General features: G+C 35.2%; 2 protein-coding genes and 1 pseudogene across 6 annotated transcripts in view; 1 reads left to right on the top strand and 2 right to left on the bottom strand.

The window, feature by feature from the left end:
• Positions 1-24,690, top strand: part of NLG-4 (neuroligin 4) — a 213,339-nt gene that overhangs the window by 118,629 nt on the left and 70,020 nt on the right. The window lies entirely within an intron of this gene.
• LOC100869693 (uncharacterized) lies at positions 2,555-5,239 on the bottom strand. The gene is made up of 9 exons (XM_012493050.3): positions 5,096-5,239; positions 4,804-4,923; positions 4,571-4,685; positions 4,219-4,480; positions 4,034-4,150; positions 3,852-3,942; positions 3,632-3,774; positions 3,424-3,556; positions 2,555-3,165 (listed from the first exon to the last, which is right to left on the bottom strand). Exons 1-9 carry the CDS (start codon positions 5,237-5,239, stop codon positions 3,112-3,114), a joined length of 1,179 nt encoding a protein of 392 aa, XP_012348504.1. The 3' UTR covers positions 2,555-3,111.
• On the bottom strand, positions 7,035-9,165 carry LOC105736786 (uncharacterized; annotated as a pseudogene).

Below are 24,690 nucleotides of genomic sequence, written 5' to 3'. Positions count from 1 at the left end.
GATTTCTCTCGAAACAGAATGCAGTATCGAACTTACCATCAACTTCTGACTTCTGTGAATATCGTGTGAAAATATATTTGAAGAGAATTTTCTGAAAAGGAATAGAACAAGTTTTAAATTTACGCGATAGTGCAAAAGATGCATTTGCAAAATTATAAGGATGTAGTAATGTTGCTAATGGAGGAATGTAATGTTGTTGAAATAATACGGAATCGATGTGTGTATGTAGGTGAATTAAATAAGGGAGTAACGAGGCATTGAAATTTTAAAAATGGAAATAAATGAGATATTATAGTTCTCTAAGAAGAGATTACGGTGAAGAAGGCAGATTGAAAATGATGTATTACGGAATAAATGAGGTACTCAAATAGAATTTACGAAGCTTCAATGTCTCGTTAGTTCTCCCTCGGTAGTGTTGTAATATTGCATAAAGCACTCGAGTCCTCTGTCCATATGAATATGTATAATAATTCGTGTACAACGATTTATATTCTCGAATATAAAAGAATACCGAAAGCAAGAATCGAGGAAGGAATTGCTCCTAAAAATTACAAAACTTTTTTACATATTAATATTTCAATTTAACCTGAGAAGTATTTCTATTTTATTTTATATATACTTACTTCGAGTGGAGTGCTGTCTCTATAGTTTCTAAAGTAAAGGTAATACAACCCTTGGTTCCGATACTCGAGAATGGTATATCTGAAACTAGTTTGCTATTTTAGTTCTTATTAAAAATCGGTAAAGAAGAAGAAGAAAAAAAAACGTTTCTTATTTTCTAACGCTTGATTGAAAATTGAAATTTTATCGCATTAATTACACAAAGTTTAATATCTGATGTACTTTAATTGATCGAAATTGGAGAAATATAAACAACTTCGTGAGGAAAATTGTAGGATTAAATTGATTAATGATTATAATGCACGTGAGTACATGCGAGAAATCTGTTTTATCGTTAACGAAACGACATGAAGTACATGTATTCGTTTTCACGATAATTGCATTGTGAAACGATGACTGGCTATTTATATTAATTTTGATTACAAAGGATTTCTAAATGAATATTAATACGGGCGATAAAAGTAAATGAGCAATGAACACGATAATTTTGGATTCGCGATTAAACGTATATCATGAATGTTGCACGACAATTTAAGAATTATTTTGATTCGACGATCAATCACGTTATTTAATATGTTAAACAATTATTTTCGAATGACACTTTTTTCTCTTTTTTTTTTTTTTGGTTTAAAAGTATCTTAAAACTTTTGAATGGAATTTAAAATTTAAAATTCTAAAAATGATCGAAGAAACTATATTAAATCGAACGTGCATAACGTATGAAATAAATTAGATTTTTTTTTATATCTCTTTTATAATATTCCATACGTATATTTATAAAATAAAAAACGAAAGTATTTTTCGTCGAATATTTAAAAAATTGAATGTTTTTTTACCGCAAAACTTTTATCAATATTTTTTTTTATTCTCTCTTTACGAAGTTAGTTCATTAAAAAAAAAAAAAAAAAAAAAAATTCTGCGTGATTTCCATTCGATCGTAGTACAATTGATTCAATTTATACCGTGTGAAATACAACAGGAAGCATGAATGGGGGGGAAAAGGAAAAAAAAAAAATGAAATACGTAGGTGCGTGTAAACGCTGCATTTGCACAGCGAAATCAGTTTACAATGTTTCATCAAGCGAATAAACGAACTCGATTGCAGCTATCAATTGCACTTCAATAAAGCGAAACAGAAATAACATGTCGCAAAGATTAACGCAATTTCCAGCAGGAATATCATTATATCTTCTTCAAATTAAATGTAAATATAAATATGATTATTTTCTAAACTGTAAGAATCGATTTTCACGTGCACAAACGTGCGATATATAAGGATACAATTTTCCTCTTGATTATTCGTTTCACCGCTAATCTTTTCTGCGTTCTTGAAAAATGTTCGTTTCGTCGTTCGAAATAAAATTTAGATCGTCCGTTTGTAAAATTGTACGTAACGGAACAGCGCATAATTCGATCATCATCATTTTATCTTTACTACTATCTTTACGGAGAAACGGATATCAGGATTCAGAGTATACTTTGTGCCATTTCGTTAACCTCTCGACGACAGGTCAGTCGAGTATTCAACTTCCGGGAGCAGCTCGTGGATGAACTTTAAAGGTATGCAGATCACGCCATTCCTGTGTTGTAAAAAAAAAAAAAAAAAAAAAAAGAAAAATAAAAATAAAAATATGCAAACTTTATGAACTCATTTACCGGGAAAGAACTTCACACATAAAGTGTAAAAAGATTTTTATCCCCCTGAAAGGAAAATTAGATCTAACTTTATATGTTACAGAAATATTAGATTGCAGTCGGATAAATATAAAAGAGATTACTTTTTACCGTATCCGACAACATATTTATTCCAACAATTCGAACGAGAAATAAAAAAATAAAAGATAAAAATTAACCACTCGTGTATACACTCGACAACATATACGATTGTCAGTTTAATTTAAACTCCGCCCACGATAAAAAAAGCGTACACGTATTTGTACTATATACTTGTTCTCCACAAATTTTATTTTTAACAGATTTTTCACGATGTCAAACGTGTGTTTAACATTTACACAATACAACTATTAGCGAAACATCAAAGTATTGTTATTAAATATAGTAAAGTTTCAATTCGATTGTGGAATAAGAATACTAGTGCGAATACAAAGTCGTCCTTTTTTCACATTTCTCGTTAACGTTTAATCGGTGTGATTGAAAATATGGAAAGGCCGGCTCGTAACAAAGTAACATTGCCTCTCCTTCCGGTGGTGCATCTCATAGAACACGAACAGCACACACGATAATCGCGTACCGCGAACGCAACAAGCATTGCGGTTACGAAATACAACACGGTGCGTGACAAAAGCGTATCGGTCGCGTAGGGCGCGTACAATTAGGGGTGTAATTACACTTACGCAATATCCTCTCGGTTTAATTAGTCCGTGATATCGTGCCGACACCGCATATACTTCGTATCGTTCCGTCCACGATGATTCACGATGATCCTGCGAAATCCATCGGATGATCGATCACGCTCAACTTCGATCGCGATTATTCTTGGATGGAATGTATGAACATGAAGTAGGAGAAACCGAATCGTATCATCTTTAATCAATGAAAATGTTGTTTCTTCGATAACCGCTGTCGAATCGTACGATTGAGGACGTACGTTCTTCTTGGAAAGAGAACCTCGCGCGAGAAGAAGAAGAAGAAGAAGAAGATTCGAGAAGAGTATTATTTATACTTAATATTTTTTTTTCTTTTATAATATTGAAATTATATTATTCAATTATATTATTGGAGGTTCTTTTTCTGCGAAGCTCCTCAATTTTTATCAAATTTAAATTGTACAAAGCGACTCACCGACACGTATATTTGGTTGCTCACAATTACGAGATTTCTAAATCGGAATTTATACGGTGTCATGAAACTGTGCATAAGGAGTAACAGCAATTTCTGAGTTTTCGCCGAGGTTGAGTACCAGTGTCCGCAATATCTAAATGTGTTCGACAAATTATAACAAGGAAATAGAGATATGTCTTATTATTAAACGAATATTTCAGAAACTTACGCCTTGAAGAACAAAGTTTCACTGATCTCGTATACTTTTTGATAGGGTAATAATAACATGTACATGGTAATTAAGTATGAACTTATGAGAAAACAATATATAAACACTATTCGTAGATTGTGTGGCAATAATTCGTTTCTCAACTGAAGAGATTGAATAAATTATAACAAATTAAAATTAAGGAAAATACGCATAAAGTATATATAGGAGTTATAGTTACTTTTAAGAGTAAGGCAGAGATAATTAATGTTCCCCAAATTATTTGAATACTTCCACATATAAGTATACTAGAATTGTATTTTTTGCAAAATCTAAAATATATACGACTATTAAACGAATTAAGTTTATTTTTCTTTCTGTACGATATAACAAAATATAGAGAAATAGATAAAAGTCACTGACTTCAAGTTTCTCTTATACAAATTCACGATGTACACCAATCTTTTGTAGTAAATTAAATATTTGTCAATCTTTTGACAAGTAATTTCTGGTTCGTCGAACAGATGTATCGTTAAGTATCTAACGAGGAGAAAATTTTCTAAATATTTTTCTAAATAATTAGTCGATAAATAAGCGTCAAAGCTTACCCAATCTTGTCGAATATTCCAATGATGTGCGTTAATATTATCGCGTGTAATACATCGGTACCAATCTCCATCCAAGAGATTATCAATATTGTTATACTTAAATGAATACAAATGGGATAAGAATATTTTTCACGATCGATAAAATATTCGGTTACAATTATTTGATTAAAATAATTTGTTCTGTTTGAGGATGCAATCTTGTAGTCAACGATTTGAAATACTTGGATTATTATCAGTACAAAGACCAAAAAGTAACCGAGTACTGAAATATAGATTACTGGATTATCAGGAAATTTAAATATTTTAATATTTATAAAACACGCAAGAAAAATTAATAAGGAAGCTCACTTACGAAAGATAATCTGACAATAATACGAACATTTCTTATACGTTCGTTTTATTATAATCTTTTCTCTTTCAGTCAACTTGCTCAAATCGACCTTTATATAGTCAAAAAATTCCTTAAACTATAACGAGAAAAATAATCGATACGAATAGAATAATTCTCAAGAATTAAATCGTATTAAAAATGTCACACGCATATCTCCTACTATTTAAGCTATTCCAATTAGACTACAAACCCACCTCTCCGATCTTAACCCAAATATTAATATATTTTATTAATATTAACGAAACGATCAATGTATTTGTAATTATCTGGTACAGCAGAGCGTAATTGATCTCATCGGTGAACAATTTGAAAATCTAGAAACATATCCAGACACGCGTTATTTAAAATAATTTAAATATAAAAAATATTTTGTTTCGATGATACAAAGTCCGTTTAACCACGCCACCACCACTACGACTACGATATTATTACAATCAACGCAACAATTTAACACAATGTGTGAAGAAAAAAATAAAAGTATCGTACCTGAACGAGTAAGAAAGAAATTACGCACAAGATGTACAAGATCCTTTGCATCTCGTTCGCTTTCGAATATTCGTACGGCCATACGCCAACGAGGAGCAGAAACAATCGATAACTCTTGACGACGTTCGTCTCGTAGAAATCCATCACTGTTCTAAAGCCGAAACACGACTGTGATCGGCGACGTGCCCCGTCGTGTCTCGAAGATATAGTAAATATTTTGCCTCGAATTTCACCTGGATCCCGGAGAAGGACGATTATAATCAAGGTTCATAAGATAAATACCGGTTGCGCGATACACACTCGTGGTAACACGTTCGTGAAATTTCTTCGTTATTTTTCCCCGACCGGGCGATATACGACGGGTTATTATACTTTTAGCACGAACACCAGTCGCGGGAGATTGGTACACGTGTTGGTTACTTTGTTCCAAGGTGGCGAGAAATTTTTATGAAAACACCTTTGATACAACTTATCATAATTTTATAATATTTTTCTTCCCCTCGCGTGCATCCCTTGTCAAATCGATTCTTGCCTCCCTCCCTCCCCCCCTCCCCCTCCCCTCTCTGTGCGGGGCAATTATGCTTCTCTGTGTTTAGTTGCGACACTTGTTTGACAGGTATTGTGATGTGGATTTTTTTTTGAAATGGTTATTGTGATGATACTCTTTTTTTTTTTTTTTTTTTTCTTTTTTCTTCAAAGAATGGGGATAATGTGATTCTTTGCGCGAAGAATATGCATACGTGTTTTCTTAACGAGAAAGATCTTGAATTCGGCATTTAAATTTATATTATTATGGAAATGCGATTAATTTTTGAATGGCACAGCTCATTTCAATTTGAAATTAAATTAACAACAAAGCAAAATAATAATAACGCGAAGGATGTAATCGGTGGTGTATTTATCATGAAATGTAAAGGTAGGACAGTTCCGTTTTCAATTTTCTGTTCATTGTTATTACTTTTTTCCAATGCAGAATGCGTTTTTTTGCAAAAAAAGAAAAAGAAGAAATATATATTCATTTCGACATATAACACGTGCACGTACATTGACATGTACATGTAATTACAGCATATTGTATCTTTATGATATATTAGTTATTGGTGAAAATATTTTATTTAAATGTAATGAATACATGTTCGTTATTTATGATTACAGGAATATGTTGTAAATTACGAAATGTAATATTATTTTCAACAATTTTTTATAATTCATAAGTATAAATATTTGACAAGCAGGTGAAATTCTATTGATGCAATATTTTATTTATTCATTCTCCATTGATAACCGTATATTAAACGTTAATCAAATCTTCTGAACAATACTATGACAATCAGAAAAATATGATGCCAACTTATATCGTTCATTCTTTTAACGATATTAACAGAATAAAACAAGAGAAGGAGAATTGCACCAGCTTAAAAACATCAAACAATCATGAGAAAACTTGCTTTTAAATAATTTATGGAAAATCAACAAGTGTTTTTACAAAAATAAAAAGAAGACACTTCTCATATATATATATAATTTTACAAGCAAGCAATGTTACAAACAATTATCTAATTATTCTTTTCATATAAATCCATTGACGTAATTTCTACTGTTTTGATATCTAAGGTATATGTAAAAGTAGATATAATTAATAAATTATTAGAAAACATTGGTTAATATTAAGTTCAAGTCCTTTTCTGATTCACAAACTTATCGAAACATTATTTCTAATGCACAATCTTATTTTATAAATTCATCCCCTACACTGAAACATTTGCATCAAAGCAAAGATCTCTTGGAATAGTATCGAATCGAGCCATGCGATGAGTGAAACAAATTTCGAAACAATTCCAAATGATCTGGAAATCTATCGAAGAGAAGAATTCTGTAGAAGAATCAATGAAACCTATATATTCCTTTTGAGTGTCTTCTTTTTATCTCAGAATGATAGTTATATTAAATCATGATGAAATGTGTACCTTACTCATCGATTCAAATGTTATACAAAATATTTCTAAAATTCCTAAGTGATAAGATTTCAAAGTATTTTGTATTACGAATTTGAACATCTTTTGTATGTGAACGGATGTCTCGTTGAACCAGCACGCGTTGTATCTAGTTGAAGAAAACCTGTCAGATCATCGATACAATTTCAAATTTTGGATATTAATCGTATTAAAAATTTACTTACGCACTGTTTAACAAAATCTCAAAGTGTTTCGTCAATTTAGTAGCTGGACAAAAATATAGAAACATGAATACATAGTTCTGAATAATATCTATCAATATGATTATAATCTTTCTAAAGTGATTGATTTTTACGCATTCGTATATCTTCAAAGAAATTATACATCAATATGTCGATCGTAAAAATTTCAATTTCAAACTTTCACGTATATCTATATTTACCTTGTAGAGTTTCAAAGTGAATATAATTGTTGCTATTAAATATTGCAGAACAATAGGTATAGAATAATATGAATCCAGAAGGTTAATATACCTTATAGAAATATTATAATATAAGATATAGTGTAAATAATAATAATAATAATAATAATTTGAAAAAAACACAAAATATAGCACATACTCGATGCATTTCCAATGGTGTCTAACTATGCCCACGATTCGGTTTTGAAGTAAGTATTTTCTATGTGCGACTTGTTCATCTTTCGAAGATCATCGAAAAGATGTTTAAATCTGTAACTAGATATACAATACGTTGTATATATTTCGTCGTAATCTTATCCTACTTTAATTTTTACCTGGTAATATCAAGTACTGCACAGACATGGTACGTGATAGTTGTACAAATCGAATCAGTAGATATCAAAATAATCAAACTAAATATGATGAAGATATTGAGAAATATCATGAGAATATAATAATCTATTTTGTTTAAATCGTTTAAAACATTTATAAAATATACAGCATAATTCATTATGATATTTATTACGATAATTGAACCATAGATAATCCAAGTTGCCCCTATTATTCAAAATATTGTGAATAAAAATATTACACGTTCGGAAATTAAGTACATTAAGTAATAACATGACTTACAAATTAAATATTTTTCGTATAAATAACTATTACGACTATATTTTTTTAATATGTTCATGTCATTAATGCAATTCAACTCAAATCCAATCTCGTTCAATGTTTATAGATAATATTTTCATCTAAAAACGTATTCATTAAGAGATCAAAGAGAAGCGTCGAATAATAAATAATAAAAGATTTATAAATTTACCACATCATAATTGAAGATACATGTGTAATATTTAATTGACAGGATAACATTTATTGTTAGAATAATTATGCATTCTAAAAGTTCAATATTATATTATATTTACAATATCCGGATCTGTTGAAAATAAATTTACAATTAATAAAAAGATATGAAAATAGCAAATAAAATAAAAATTGTATTTACTTAAAATATCGTTATAATTATTATTTAATTTTATTTCTATTATTAAATAAAATAATTATGGTGTTTTAATTTGAATATTTTTCATGTTAATGCATACTATCTTCATTCTGTATATTTTTATATATTTTTGTATATTAAAATTTACATAAATGTGTAAATAGTTTGATAATTAGTAATAATGATTAATTAATAATAATGAAGTAATTGAGGCTGATGTGATTAGAAGACATAATTAATGCAATAATCGTCAATCATGGAATATCTACTATATTTATATTATGATTGCAATAATAATAATAATAATATCTAATAATATATAAAAGAAATATTTGTGGCTATTCATTTATTATTTTCCATTATTTTATTATAACAATTCTGCTCGCACAATAATCTTTTCGATACTTCTATTATTTCTTCTATAATTTTCATTCAAATTATTCAAATTAAATTATTTTAGTATAAACAAGAAAAATTGAATCAAACGAAGAATTTCGAATGAATTGAAAATTATCTGATACACAATAATCAAAACAAACATCGCTTGAATAAACCATTTACGAATTGTTTGTTGTTTACTATTGTCGAACGGCCACGAACCAACTAACTTCAAGTAGAAGCGAACGTATCTATAATAATAATTATCCAACATGTTCGCAAAACAAGAATCAATGACCGTTTGATGAACGAAACAGAGCGCCATGGAGGTGTATTGGCATCCTCCATTTGTATCATATAAATTATTCAACAATTTTATAGGTTTCTATAAAATTTTTACTTACCTTCTGATAATAATTCCAAGAAAGATGCGATGTTTACGTAATTATGGTCATTTCATTTTCATCCAAGGAAGATTTCTTTATTTCCCATCGAGGCTTAGACTGTCATTTGACATTTTCACACGTTTGATTGACAGGGGACACGTGACACAACATAGTACACATAGAAACGTAGTTGTATTGGTACAAGCCAGGATACTTTTTTTCCATAAGGGATGGTTGCAACAGTCGAGTATTGTATAGTTACAATTGAAAGTCGTTCAAAGTATCCATCGTAAAAATAATTCTTGAAGAATTATAATCATCTTAAAATTTTAAGTGAAATTAAAATTGTAATTAATACGTGGGGAGAGGGGGGGGGGAGGGGGAGGGAAATGTATATTTTTGTAAATTCGAACGTTCGTGCAGAAAAGAATTTATTACCTTATAAATATTTGTCGCGAAATGAAAAAAACGTTTAAAAACGATAACCACGGTATCGTTCGGGGATTATTGTTACGAAAATTGTAAAATCGATAGCGGGCAGAATACAAGAATTTCAATTGAACCATTTTTCAAACGATCCGCGCGATTACTTGTTTTTTAAGGGATCCGAAATATCGTGGTTATTGTTCAGCCAAACGACAACTTGGAATCAATCGTGTATTCACTGCACGATAGGGAGGAGGAGTTTTTTATGTGGATTATTTTTTTCGAGAACAATGGAGGGCGAATGTTCGTAACGTGCGCGTATCCTGGCTTCGGGGACGACTATGTTTCACGTGGCTTTTTGTGAATCGAGGACTCGTAATAATTCGCTGTCACCGCGGACGAGTAACCCTGTTTCCGTTTCGCGTTCCCATTGTTTTCCATCCCGTCCAAATTTATTCAAACTTTCACCCTCGAACGTCCACTCCCTAATAAGTTGCTTACGCACTTGTTGCGAACATTTCGAACATTTCACGTTTTTCCATCCAATTGTCAACCTAAAATACCACATTTCTCTTTTAACTCGATCAAATTAATTCTTAACAATTTCCTCAAAATTCAGCCTCTATTTTTTTACACGTCTCTTACATTTATTTATCAACCTCCTCCATTTAGAAACGCTACACTATTTTCTTCTCTCTTTTCTCCGCTTCTCTATTCTTTCGTTAAATACCCTAACAACGGTTGCAAAGCGAAAAATAGACAAGAGCATGACGATCGCAGTATCACAGTGTATTAAGCCGATCAGAGAAGCGTTACGTGTCACAGTGAGCGGCGGCCGTCCAATCATCGCCATCCCTTTTCATTGTCGAAATTGCAGCCGGCCTAATGATCCACAGGCTGGTAAATTCGGGTGGAGTCGTGTCAGCGGTTAATAATTGAAATATCAACGGGCCAATGAATCTCTCCGATGCGAGACCGAGAGGCGGAAGCGTGCGCGCGAGCTTCGTCGAGGAACGCGGCCCGCATCCGGTCAGCGCCCCCTAGATACCTTCCGGTCGAACGAATTTCATCCCCCGGATATGAATTGCCACGAGTTAAATAACGCGTGTATATACATAATTAAATGTTATACACTTCACGGAATAAACTTTGAAACGACTTTAAAACTGTGGATTTGTTAAGGGAACAAACGGAAGATTGTTATCTTGGCGAGATGTATGGATGGGGATGCGTTCGCAACACGGTTGCTTGTTAATCTTGGGAAATAATATTTGCGTCTGCCGTTCGAGAACGAGCAAACCTCTGACTTAATTGCGCGCCACCACGACTGGTTGGGACGTGGGTTGGGAGCAGTGAATTTCCCCAGATTTGATTTTATAGAGATTTTAATGCGAAATGTAATTAAATTAAAACGAATTGGATGTTGTGTGCGCGCGTTACAATCTTCTTGCGCGTGGATTTTATTTAATTTATCGAGTTTACGAGGTTTATTTCGACGTATCGCGAGGCAAGATGTCCGACTCGTAACAAGGTATTTCCACTTGAAATTATCGTACAAGTTATGTATACCATTCCGATTTATTTTTCTTTATATGCCATTGTGCTCGTATATATTGTTCACGAAGAAAAGGAATGGAGGTAACGGATTAAAATGGAGGCAAAATGGATCTGAATTGGACACAATGGGAACGATGAAGTTATTGTTGTATTTAAAAAAGATAAAATTTTACATCGTTTTAATACGATCATAGTTGTACGAGCCCGTTTATTGATTGTGGGACGATTCGCTTATTCGAAACGTTATAGATGCGTTTGCATGTGTTGAGAGATGAAATTATATACGTATATCCAAAAGTCATGCATAATTATACATGCATGTTGGTTAAATATTGCAATTCCATTATTGTCAATCATATATGTATGAATATCGGAAGTGTAACTTGTAAAGCATTTTCAACGCGAACGATGATATCAATTATCCATGTCTAACATTCGCTCAATTGTTAATGATTTCGATTCGTTAATTCTGTGTATTTACAAGCAATTGATGTAATCGTTATCGCGATTAAACGAACAGCATATATTCTTCTTCTCCTCTTCAAATGAATTTTGAAAAATTTTAAACATATCGATTGTTATTTATTTCGAAAAAATTTTTTATTACAAAATTCAAAGGATGAACGTCGCGATAGAGAAACGATTTAAATGAAAATAATATAGACGATGATAAAAACCCTGAATCCTTTATATCCGCATCGTGGCTATCCATCGGAGCTCCAATTCCAATTTCAATTTATGCTAAATTGTTTGCAGAAGCGAGCGTCTTTTCTATCGACGAGATTGTCGGTAAACGACAAAGGAAAGAGCGGATCCTTGATCGTCAATGCGGCGTGACATTCGATAATAAGAAAATTGATCGATTATGTCGGTAAGCGAATGAACGATTAAAATGGAATTGCGAAGGAAAATTTTGCATAAATATTGTTATTCTTCGGTGAGTGAATTGTTTTGCGTAAACTGTGACTTTGATAAGTAAAAAAAAATCAAATTTTAAAGTGTGTGTTTTCATTCATCAAATATCACTTTACTTTATTTTTATATTTTATACACGTACGAGCACATTTCATTTTTCGATGTTTGCTCTAGGAAAACTGTAAGTTTTAGGGAAACATCCTTGACATATCAAACGTTGCGAAAATGCGTAAAGAAAATAAAATTTTTTGCCTTTTAGTAGTGAAAGCGCCATTTAAAGTTTACGTACGACGTGTTCACTTATACATTTGTTTATTCGACCAAGGGTCGATTAGGATTAAGTTTCTTAAAAAAAAGCAGACCTTTTTTTACATTTCTATCGGTAAATAGAAAAAGTCAAACAGCCACAAAAATTTAAACAGTATCATTGTAATCCTTTTTTTTTTTTTAACCTGCGTTTATGTACAAATATTTACTTTTTTACATTTATACACGCAGATAAAAAAAAGTCATAGGCGATAAAATGGAAAAAAATTATAAAATAGAGGAAAGGAAGTTGCTAATGTGAATGTGTTATTCTTTTTTTTTTTTTTTTTTAATAAGTTTTGAAAAATAAAATAAAATTCCTTCTTTCATCACATTCGTGATATCAGCATTATCGCCACCAATTGTTGCTCAGGCAACTGTTTGCGCAGGAATAATTCGCCCTTTCGATAGCCATTTTCCATTCTCGCGAGAAGACATCCAAAAGAAATTTATTGGACCTTTATGGCGACGGCAATCTGTCGATTTCGCCAGCTTTCGTTGGAATTTCATTTGACCGATCGATTCAATGTTATTTGATTCGGGGTTACACGGTTTTTCTCTTTGTTCAAATTGGACCCGAGTGAATCGCTTTCAATCGCGCCCATTATCGTTTCAAAAGCATCGAGTATAAATTTAAGAATTCCGATTTAAACCCACAATCGAATAAAAACTCTTCAACAAACAAACAAAGAAATATATATATACACACACACGTATATACCAAGCTTTCGAGCAAAGTTCAACGAACCCTTAAGTACAGGGCACGAGGAGATCGAAATACCTATTCTATCAATCTCGACTATAAATCGATGCTATCGTCGAAAAGGGTTTAGCGGATCCTCCAAAAGTCTCTCAGTCGAATTACGTTCCCCTTGGAAAATAAATGATCCCCCATTCGGAATGTCAGTTTTCACTTTAATCGCGGATTACAAGCTATCTCTTTTTCTCGAGAGCTTTCACCAATTTCGGGGAAGGGATTTCCACCGTTAGCTCCCAATTTTCCAAGGATCGTTCCTCTCTGTGGTTACGGTTCCCTGTCCACGAGCAATCACTTTGAGAAACATCTCTCTCTCTCTCTCATCGATTACTCGACCGATATGGAGAAAAATCGAGAATAATTTTCTTTTTTTTTTTTTTTTTTTTTTTTAAGTAACGGAAAACTATGGTATTTCTCCCCTCTCTCCTGCAATTGAAGCATCTCTCTGTTTGTCTTCGATGAATCGTTTGCCAATCGCGTTGAAAATTCGTTTTCCCAATGTTAATGTTAATTTTATCATATTTGGAAGAGAGTTTTCAACGATAATTATATCGCGTAAAATAGTGATGTGATATATATAAATGGATAAATAGGAAACGTGTAAATACGGAAGGAATCTGGCGAAATATCTGGTAATTATTTGACGATATTTGGCTTCTTGCCAGATAATGTTAAAACATTGTAAAATAAACGGGTTATAACAGGGCTGCTTGTTCGTTAATACGCTTGCAAAATATGTATATCTCCCATGTGTGAGAGATAATGGAGCTGCTTCCCCATTTAATTCGATAAACAGCAAAGTAATTGGATCTCATTGGCGGAAGGGAGCCCATTACACGACTTACAGGATAGTATTTCAATTAAGCTCCATCGTTCGCGTTTATAACGAATACCCCGAAGATACTCGATACTTGAGGAACATTTCTGTTACCATTGTATTAAAAAAGGAAAAAAGAGAAAGAAGGAGAGGGTACTTTGTTATGAGGAAGTGAGAAGTGTATATATGTCCAATTTACAAACTTGGAATCGAACGAGATGATTCAATAATAATTAATAAAGAAATTTTCGGTTCAATTCCATCGATTATTAATTTCACGATATATTCAATGAGATATTTTCGATAATTCCCTAAAGCTAAATTAGAAAACTCGAGCTAAGTTCGCCTTTGACGATCTAATATTTCAGGTTTCGCAATTAGCGTTGATTGATCGAGGACAAAGGGGTAGATGCGCGAGACACTTCCGACTTTCGCGAAACAAAGGAGAACCCGGGCAAACTGAAAATGCTGAAACCGCTTTACACGCTCGTCTACATTTCTTGCAAAGACCAAACTCGAGCCTTTCTTTGACGATTAAACGCGATAACGCGCCCCGCTTAGTCCAAGTCCGTATGAAACTTATCTCGGCAAATCCTATTAGCCTTTTCGCTACATCTATTCCCATTGAAACGTCGCGTCGCGAGACACTTGTTCCGTGCCACTTCGTTGGGAAATTTGAATCTCTGCCAGGTATCGTTAGAAATTTACCGTCTAAACTTTTTGGATTTTAATTAGCCTTCAATTAGCCTTCGCTGGGCCGATAACAACGATGAAATCCTCTTCGTTTCATTTATTGCAACATCGAGAAATAATTATAATCCCTCGTTGTCGCCTCGAAGCGATATTTAACGGGAGTACAACGAAACGTTTCGTTCGGATATTGCGATGTTATTTACTTTTCCAATCTTCTTATTCCTCCTTTTGCAATTATCTTGCGAATTAAATGCCACTTTTGTCGAGTGGAATATCTTTTTTTTCTGCGAACGAAAAAATTCATAACCGGAGCGGTCGAAGGATATTTGGGTGGAAAGCGAGCAAACGTTTCCATCCATAAACAGATCGAATCGCGGTAAAATTCATGGTCCGGGCAAAGGATACGTTTTGATACAGCAGTTTGGGCGGAAAAAATGGCGACGTTCGGTCGGGGCGAGCAAACAGAGGGAGAACACCAAATAACCATCAATTTCACAGGACTTCAAATAACTATCAATTTTGCGCGTAAGGTCCGGAACGGTGTCTCTGAAATGACAGAGGCAAACTAACACACTGGCCCCGGGGCGGCGCGAAACGGAAATACGAGATAGGCGGCCGCCGTCGGGTTCTAAAAGGAGACGGGAACAAACGGTTGGACGGTTGGTGACGTTACGTTGGGTTACGCTTCGTATTTGCCTGCCTTCTCTTCCTTCCAACCGCGCTCCATATATCATTTCGTCGTCATCGTTGTCGCCCGACGTGAAACTCCGCTCGAGTGCGCGTTAAATCGGTTTTGCATAAAAGAAATATTTGCTCTGCTTCTCGTGCGCGCCGCATGGGAAATTCTTCTTTGAGGGGAGAGGGAAAAGGAAGGGAAGTCGCCAGATCTCGAAGAGATGGGATCACCTTTATTGGCGAAATATAGGTGTCGTTTAATGGATCGGACAAGGCGCGTCATTTGATGAGTTCTCGATTGTGGATCGATTCTTTCTTCTTCTTCTTCTTCTTTTTTTTTTTGGAGGGAAGGATGAAGATACGAAGGTAGTTCGAAATTCGGAATATAGTTTCCACGAACGTGACACTGTCCGCGTTTGCATTAAAATTTCTTCCCCGAAGGAAGAAAGAGGAGAAGAAACTTTTTCGTCGCGTAGATCACGCGAGATGTACACAAGTTTCGAATAATCTTGGGGAAAAGGAGCGGGCACGTATCCAGTTTTTCTCCGAAACCACGAAACGAGACACCTCGTCGTATCCTTTTTTCGTTCTGCGTGCGAATTCTCCTTTTTCACTCCCCAAAATAAGCGAAATAAGATCCTTCTTCGCCCGTGTAGTCTAAGAGTAAGTCAAACGGGCGGTAAGAAAATAAGTCTTCTTTTTTTGTTTTTCGAAAAGCCATTCCCATTTTCTTTCGTTCCCTCAAATTTCGTCTTCCATTCTCGTTGGAAACGAGATGCGTTACGTCGAGAAACATTCGTTCTCGAGAGAGAGGAGAAAGAAAAGGGAAACGAAGAGAGAAGAAATTGAATTATATCCCTAATTCGCTAATTTTCACGCGTTTTCTTCGATTCATCCTATCCTAAAAGTGTTACCTTTTCTATCTTCGCTTCCTGAATTGAAGATCTCTAATCTTAACGAGAGATCTAAACGTTTGTCGAACAATATTTACGAAGAAAATTATAATGAAAAAAATCAACGATAAAAAGATACACGATCATCCCGAATTTAAAATTATCAGATACACTTTTACTTTTAATAACTCGCTCGAGTCATTCAATACTGTCGATCCGCCGATTCTACAATATCCGTGACAAAAGAAATTCGCCTTCGTTTTTCCTCTCCGGCACACGGCATAAATTAATCCCGGTCTAATAAACCCGACCCGAGCTCTCTCTCTCTCCTCTTGACTCTTCGATGAGAATTAATCTCCATAAAATCATGGAAACGGAAAGGAGGGGCGCGTTTATGTTATTCCGGGGCGTAATACGATCGAAGAGCAGAAGCGCGAGAGATCGGGACACGATAATCCCAGTGGGGAGGGACAAAACGAGACTCGTTTCGAGCCGAGGTTGGCGAGGTTTTACGTTTTCTACCTGTATCATTTGGAGACGCGCATACCTGTTGCTGTGCATAAAGAGCGCATGCATAATCGGCCCGCGAACCGTATATTTCATGGAAACAAATTACTTTGCCGGCGTGGTCCACAATTCTCGGCGCGGAGCTTAAGCCGCTTTGCGATAACCTTAAAACTGTTTCCTGATAATCGTAAATTTCAAGATGAATGAACGCAACGTGTTACGCTACGTTTCACCGTGTCGTGAACTTACCCATGAACTTAAATTACACTGTATGAACTTTAATTATCAAGAGAAAAGCATCGTATTCGTCGTATATATACACGTTACCAGTACGTTGCAGATGGGTTGGTTGCAAATTTAATATCTTAATAAATAGAAATAGAAGAAATATGAAGTAAAGAATAAAATAGATAATCTTTTAATATTATTAGAACGTAGATTTAACGGAGATTTATAATTCGATATTGTTAATTTATACTTTAATAATTATATTTTATATCGTTCTTATATTCTTCCGTAGAAATATGAAGTAAAAGAGAAATAAATATAATCTTTCAATATTACTCGAATATAGATTTAACGAAGGATAATTCGATATTGTTAATTTATATTTTAATACACTGTGCGAACTTTAATTAGAAAAGCATCATATTCGTCGTATACAGACGAGTTACAGTGTTAGATGCACGTTTAACTTAATAAATTATCGTCGAATTCGCGAAAGGAATCAAATTGTGTAAAATTGTGTTCTTATATTCTTCTGAAGAAATATGAAGTAAAAAAAAAAAAAAATAGATGATCTTTTAATATTACTCGAACGTAGATTTAGGATAATTCGATATTGCTAATTTCGCATTGTTGGCTGGCCGAGGGTTAATTCGGAACTTGTACTTTTTTTGAAATTTGGTAACGTTGATCGAACGAAGATCGAGCGTTATTGCATTTCTCACTTGAAATATAATGCGATACAAATACGTGGAATGCCATTATTAATCGAATTGAGGATAAAGGTAGCCAAGAGGAAAATGAAAGGAGGAGGAGGGCAAGGGTAAAGAGATTTACGACTCATTTATCCACCGGAAGACGAGGGAAAATTGCGAGAGGCGGAGCGTAGCCAAGCGAGGGAGGGCAATACTAAGTAAATCGGATGTCGCGAGTTCGTTTCGAGTTTCATGGCGAATCGCCAATGAAATCGAATCATCGGGCTCGATCATACGTTCGAGAAATGAGGCCACGAGCTCTCGTAATGGCCACTTTACGGCAACCTATCGTCCCTCTCTTCCGCGCGTGGAACACGTGGCCATTTTCCTTTTCCTTCCTTTCCCTCCGACTCTCTATAAATTAACTAAACTTTTCGAGCAGATTCTTCTACTGCGAGATCGCCAGATAAATCAGTTATCTCATTTCTTTTTTTTTTTCCTTTCCAATTTTTTCCCCTTCTGTTCATTTAATTCTGATTGGGAGAAAGAAAAAAAAAAAAAAGAAGATTTATATTTTTAACGATGAAACGTAAATTACGTTTAGAAAATGGAATTATATGATATAAAATTGATGAAAAGAAGAAATTGTGAGATAATTGCGTTCGAAACATTCGTGGTTTAATTTAATCGAGAGCCATATGTGATTACCGAAATTTATAATTAAAAAAAAAAAAAAATGAGAAAAAAGAGAGAACGCGCAATTTATAAAAATTTGCAAAATTTGTAAAATTCAACGCGAAAAAGAGTTTCGGTTAATGTTTGAAAATAATTAGGAAATCGATTTTAAGCAAAACACGATTACAAGTATGGCCAATTAACATTAATTGATAAATTAAAGCAATACCGTGAAATTTAATTCGATCGTTTTGGAAAATTAAGTTCCATTAACCGAAAATGTCAAATGCAGTCAAATTTATTTGAATTACATTTATACTCGATTTTATCTGTATCGTATTGTTTAGGCATGGATAGAATTGCATCAAAAATTTATTCTGGAACATTTGCTTTCCCAGGAGCATTGGAAATCGCGTGCTTTTTTTTTTTTTTTTTTTTCATTGACACTTCATCGACATTCGAAAAATAAAAACGGCTCTCGAATTCGAATTCGAACGCAGGGGAAAGGAATTAGAAAGGCAATTCAAGCCAGCGTATAATTAAACGCATCTTCCAAGGTCCTTTACAATAGCGCGAAGCACGAATAGAAGCTAAAACAGTGTTTAGAATTAGACAGTTTAATGCTGCAATTACCTGGTAACGCATTCCTGAGCAAGAAGCGTCGTTGCAACGGAATTGCATTCTAAATGCCGCGCTGCAAGTCGCAAGAACGTGCAACCTATGTACAGACACAGCTACAATCGACCCCGAAATGTTTTACACTTCGAATAAGTAGCGTAAACTGTGAACTTCGACTACAAATCGGGGAAATTGAAAAATTTTGCGAAATTTGAGATTATCGATTCACTCATTCGTTCGAATTATCTCTTCTCTTTCTCTTCTTTCTAATCTTTTTAAATTCTAATTCTTCTAAGGACAATTTATTAGTTCCAACTATTGCCACTAGATGTCGCTAAACTCCTATTTCCTCGAAAATACTTGTCCAATATATAAGCAACGTGATATTCGCGAGATATCGTTTTTACGAGTCAGAAAACAGAATTACGCCGATAAAATTTTGAATAAAACCCGATGCTTTGATTTGTATACTTCATCTAATCAGATGAGATATTTAATGTAATATATATATATCGAGGGACGAAATAAATTTTTTTGACACGAACGAGAATTATCCAAAAAATTCACATAATTAAATTAAACATACTTGCAAAGATCCAATTCGTCGAGTTTAAGATCGCATTAAAGAGTTCTCCGATTCGATAGTGCAACTTTACGTAGATGTCAATTTCCTTCGTATTTTCTGCCCGTTTCAACAACCAGGTTTTCCGCTGCACACCATTGTACGAGCGCGTTGACCCGCGCTCGCCACGGATTTAAATTTAAATGGGAAAGTCCGGATGTGGTGGCGCTCCTGCTTTTTCAACCGGCCCTCCCGCCAAACACCCCCAATTTCGCGGAAAGCCGGAAATGCCATTCGAAAGAGAGACCTCCTCCTTCGCGAACCACGGCTTTCAAAGCTTTTCAAAACCCGATCCCGCAATTCCGTTCGCGACTTCTTCCTCCATTTTTCCGCAAAATTAAAGACGCGTTTAAAGAAGGAGGAGGGAGAGAGAGAGAGAGAAGTTAATGAAATTAAGAAGTAGAATAAAAATTTTCTTGCGAATTTTTTTAAATCGATCTTTAAAAAATCGTCAAAGTTTAAATTTTATACGCGACCCCGAAATCAACGAATTTTCGTTCGACGAGCACTCAATTTCGAAGCTCGAGAAACGATGCTTTCAAAAAATTATACTGGAAATATCCAAAGTATTTTTCCAGTAACCGGGGAGAATAAAGAAGTATCGATTCGTGTGTCCGGCCAGGCACGGGACGGGATTGAATAAACTGTCATTTCGTGAAATTGTTTGACACCGGAGTCCCTTTGTTTCCCTTTGGAACGGGTTGGAAATTCTCCGAGGCAGATTGCACGGGGGTCTTTCAACGGTTGTAAAGATTTCCCTCGGTTTCAAAAGCGCTCGTATCGCTATTTTCCACGAAACACAAAGTTATTTCCCGTATCCGTTGTTTCGCGAAACAACCTTTGGCCGTTTGAAAGTTTGACAGAGCGGAGAGAATGAGTTTCGAGAGAAGTGAGAAACGTCGTTAATGATTTCGAAACCAATGTGAAAGTGTTCGGACGAATCTCGAATGTTTTCTATAAGAATCGTGAGCAAAGGTAAGGAGACAACAAATAGCAACAAGGTTAGAGGGATCCCCTGTCCCTTTCCACCGCTTGAACACGGGTTGACGAGGAAGGCTAATGGTGCACAAAATGGAGATCGAAAGCTGTTGGAACGGAAATTCGAACGGCAAAATAGGGAGAAGAGATTCAATCGAATCGAGAAACACGAAAGCTCAACGTACGTATTAAGGTTGGCTGGCCTGGAAACCTCGACGAGAACAGGAAAGGAGGAAAAATCTATCGCGAGAGCCTTGGGGGAAAACTTTGAAATTAAATAATATCGCGAAATTTTACCAACGTATTATATCAATTAATTGCTTTATTTTATTTTTCATTATATTCAACTATTTTCCATTACCTTTTTTTCTCTTCTTCTTCATTTTAAATCCGTATTTCAGTACTCGTTACAATTAATTGTTCCTTTAGTAATTATATACGAAAATCTGATTACATAAATCTATTTTAATATTCCTGAAAAAAAAATCGTTAATATCTAAAAATCCGCATCAACAAGCGGTCTCGAGGAAAAAAAAAAAAAAGAAAGAAAGAAAGAAGAAAAAGATCGTCGTAAGAGAATTACCGAAGATTGGCAAGCAATCGTGACCCGGATTCCCTTCAGAAAGTGAAGGGCGTTAGCAGAAAGGTTGAAAACAAGGCAGAGACCTTTCTGCGGCACAAGGGCATCCCAGAGGTGATTTAAAATCGCTTTGACCGCGTAATAAAACAGCAAGAGCCGGATCCGATTCGACGTGGAAATCACCTCGAGGGTAGTTTCGCGGCTTCTATTGGCCGATAAAACGCTTCTGTTTACCGATCTAACATGGTTAAGGACTAGAGAAACTCTCGGGCCATCCTTGGCCCAAGACACGATGAAATAATAGCAAATAAAAGCTAAAGGAACGAGACCGGGATTGCTTTAACCTTCTCCCCCCGTCGAGCTTCTTGTCCGCCAGCTCTCGAACGTGTTCTATTATCCCTCGTTCTCCCTTTTCTCGCCAGGAACCTTGAATTCGAACTGTTCAATATTCAATCGCCCGTTTATCTTCGATAATCCACTCTTCGATCGATCTTGCCCGTCGACTTTAATCGATGGATTGTTAAATTTTCTCAGCCAACCGCTTCGTTAACATCTTCATTAACAGGTGAACTTTTTCCAACTATCCTGTTAATACTGGATCGTTTAATTCCGATTATCCTATTTTCCTTCCTCCCCACGCGTATACGATAACATACCTTTTCCCTAAGCCAATCTTACTCTAGCTCTTTGATCGATCGATCGAATACCGAGATACTTCCATAGTTGCACGTTATTCGAAAGAAGCGAAACTCGTTCGTGTGCATAATCCTTAACAATCGAAAGCCTTGGTTTCAATGTGAATAAACAACAAACCTTTCCTACAATATTTCACGTCCAATCACCCTTTTTATTACCCCCTTATTTAATTAATTCCAACGAATTTCTCGATCGAGGTAAAACCTGCATTCACCGTCGATTCATTGTTCATTACCCTTTTGTCATAGTTTGTTCGCGTTTCTTTCCTATTCTTCGAGAGAGAGAGAGAGAGAGAGAGAGAGAGAGAGAGAGGGAGAGAGAGAGAATGAGAGGAAGAATCGAACATTTTTTTGAATTTGCATTGACTGCTGGTAACGAGGAGGGGAAGGGTTGGGGACGTTGGGAAATCAGGAACGTTGGCGCGTAATTAACAATCGATAATGCAAACGCGGACACCGACGAGGCCATTGTCGCGCTATGATTTGGCGGGGAAAGGAGGGGAGGGGAGATCCTCGCAAATTAAAATATGATGAATTAATCTAAATTAGATGGCACGATAATTATCGCATGAAACCAGCCGAGGCGACGTCGTGTCTATTCGCTGCCTTTCGAGATCAGATAGCAGATAATCAACGTTGCGTATTCAATGCAACATGTTTCGCGCGTTCCTCGCGGCAAATGAGCCGAGATTCAACCGTATTCCTTTTTCTTTTCTTTCTGCTTTTTCACGCGTTGATAGAATTTTTCACGTTTCTCTTTTTACCGTTTTGTTTCGTCTCGTCTCTTGTTTAGCCTCTCTCTCTCTCTCTTTTCTTTTGAATCGTAATTGGCGTAATATTAATGTTTAATATTTTCACACGTTTCGTGACGAAGAGAGGAATGTAACGAGAAAAAATAAAAAAGGAAGAGTATTATAAAAGTTTTTACGCAGAGCCACTACTAATCCTTAATTAATTTCGCGAATGAACTGGGGACAAGAAAAAACGAGAAGTTCGTTTGTTGAATGTTTTTTAATTAACCTCTCGTCTCAGTGATCAACACCCCTTCTAGCGATGAACAATCTTTGAAAAATCGAGAATGAAAATTTATTCGCGCGTATTACGTAAACCGTGCGCCGTATTTCGTGGGATTAAATTATTAAACTTCGATAATGTTGTATTAATTATATACAAAAACGTTGGCCACTGTTGAACGTACACTGAAATTCTCTTCGAAACCTCTCGCGATTTCGCGCCGTATCGTAAAATTTATCCTCGTTAACGAATCGAGAGAACGGAACGGAGAAAAAAAGAGAGAAAAAATCATACGTCACGTTTCATCAAAATCGTGTCGTGTCCCCTTTATTAAAAGGTGTAAAAGGAGAAATTCACGGCGTATAATAAAGAAAAAAAGGAAAAAATTACGACGCGTCGAAGAGATAAAATGATTTGACGTTAACAGAAAAAAAAAAAAAGGAAAAACGTATGCTTCGAGTTAATTTCACCGCGAAGTAATTAAAAAAAAAAAAAAAGAGAAAAGAAAGAGAGAGGGAAAAAGAGGGAGAGAAAAATTACCAGGTGGAGATGGTTTGAAAATGGTAGGTGAAAATTTGCGTTCCGTTCCACGTGGACGTTGGAACGCTTCCTTTCCTCGTCATTAAACTCGACCTCGTTACAAAAGCGTCACGATGCAACCCCATCGCCTCTTCATTCCCGACATAATATTCCAGGAGGGATACGTTTCTTGGGGCGTGGACGAAAGTCGGTTCCGTAACTTTCACTCGGCGTGTTCAAACAAACGAGGAACACGCGAGTCTCGCGCTCGTGCGAATCGTGTGTCCTTTGCGCGTGACAACGTGACGTTGGAACAAACCGTGTAATCGAGGGAAGGGAGAGTCTATCTCCGAAAGTATCGACACAACAACAAAGGCTTCTTCAATCTTTCGGAATTGCGGAGTGAGAGAAAAAAAGAGAGAGAAGCGAAAGAATAGAATATTTTTGGATTTCTTTTTCATCAATTTCGACAGACGGCAGAGAATAGTTTGGAAATTGTTTTAAATGCGGTTTTAATGGAAGTTGTTGCTGTGAATTTCTACAAATTGAAATTTCGACCGTGGAGTTTTATCGATTTAAAGCGATTGTCTCGTCGAGCAGGTCTCGAGGCCTGACCAGTCACGCGCTTATTCCACTCGCGTGGTTATTGTATTTCTGTATTCAAACCGCGATACAGAAGTCGGATTGAAAAGTTACTTTAGGTGACAATTTTATTTAAAATAACATTTATTCCTGCCTACGGTATATTCTCTTTGAAAATTATTCGAGTAATTTTATTCTTAACCCGGTTAAAATTTTATCCATCTCTGCTGCAATATTCCGTTTGAGATTCGCACGCGTGATACTCCGATATGCTTTATGATTAATAATATTACAACTTTTGTTCAGAAAACCTACGTCCAAGTTTCTCTTTCGTTATTCATCAATTTAATTTCGAACCGCGATACGTGAATTTTACGTACGAACGCGCCTATATATATATATATGTATGAAGAGCATTTTCTGAAGAGAGGTATAAAAGGAGGAAGATAAGGTACGTTAAGAGCGACAATAGATCTGGTTTTAACCGATTCTCTCTTTTGTCGCGGTTTCATCCGCGGGAATAATTCCAGGCCGAGGCACGAAACTTTTTGCTCGATCTAAAGGGAAGCAACCGGGTGGCTTTTTATCCTTACCCCTCGTTTCTCTCCTCGACCCGAAAGAATAATTGATCGAGCGAAACTCAGAGCGGGCCGTTACAAGGAAA

This window comes from Apis florea, unplaced genomic scaffold (assembly GCF_048593485.1).
Source record: "Apis florea isolate Af1SG1 unplaced genomic scaffold, ASM4859348v1 contig_1615_pilon, whole genome shotgun sequence".
In the NCBI taxonomy this organism is placed as follows: domain Eukaryota; kingdom Metazoa; phylum Arthropoda; class Insecta; order Hymenoptera; family Apidae; genus Apis; species Apis florea.
The sequence above is the reverse complement of the archived record's forward strand: the minus strand, read 5'-3'. Positions and strand labels throughout refer to the sequence as shown.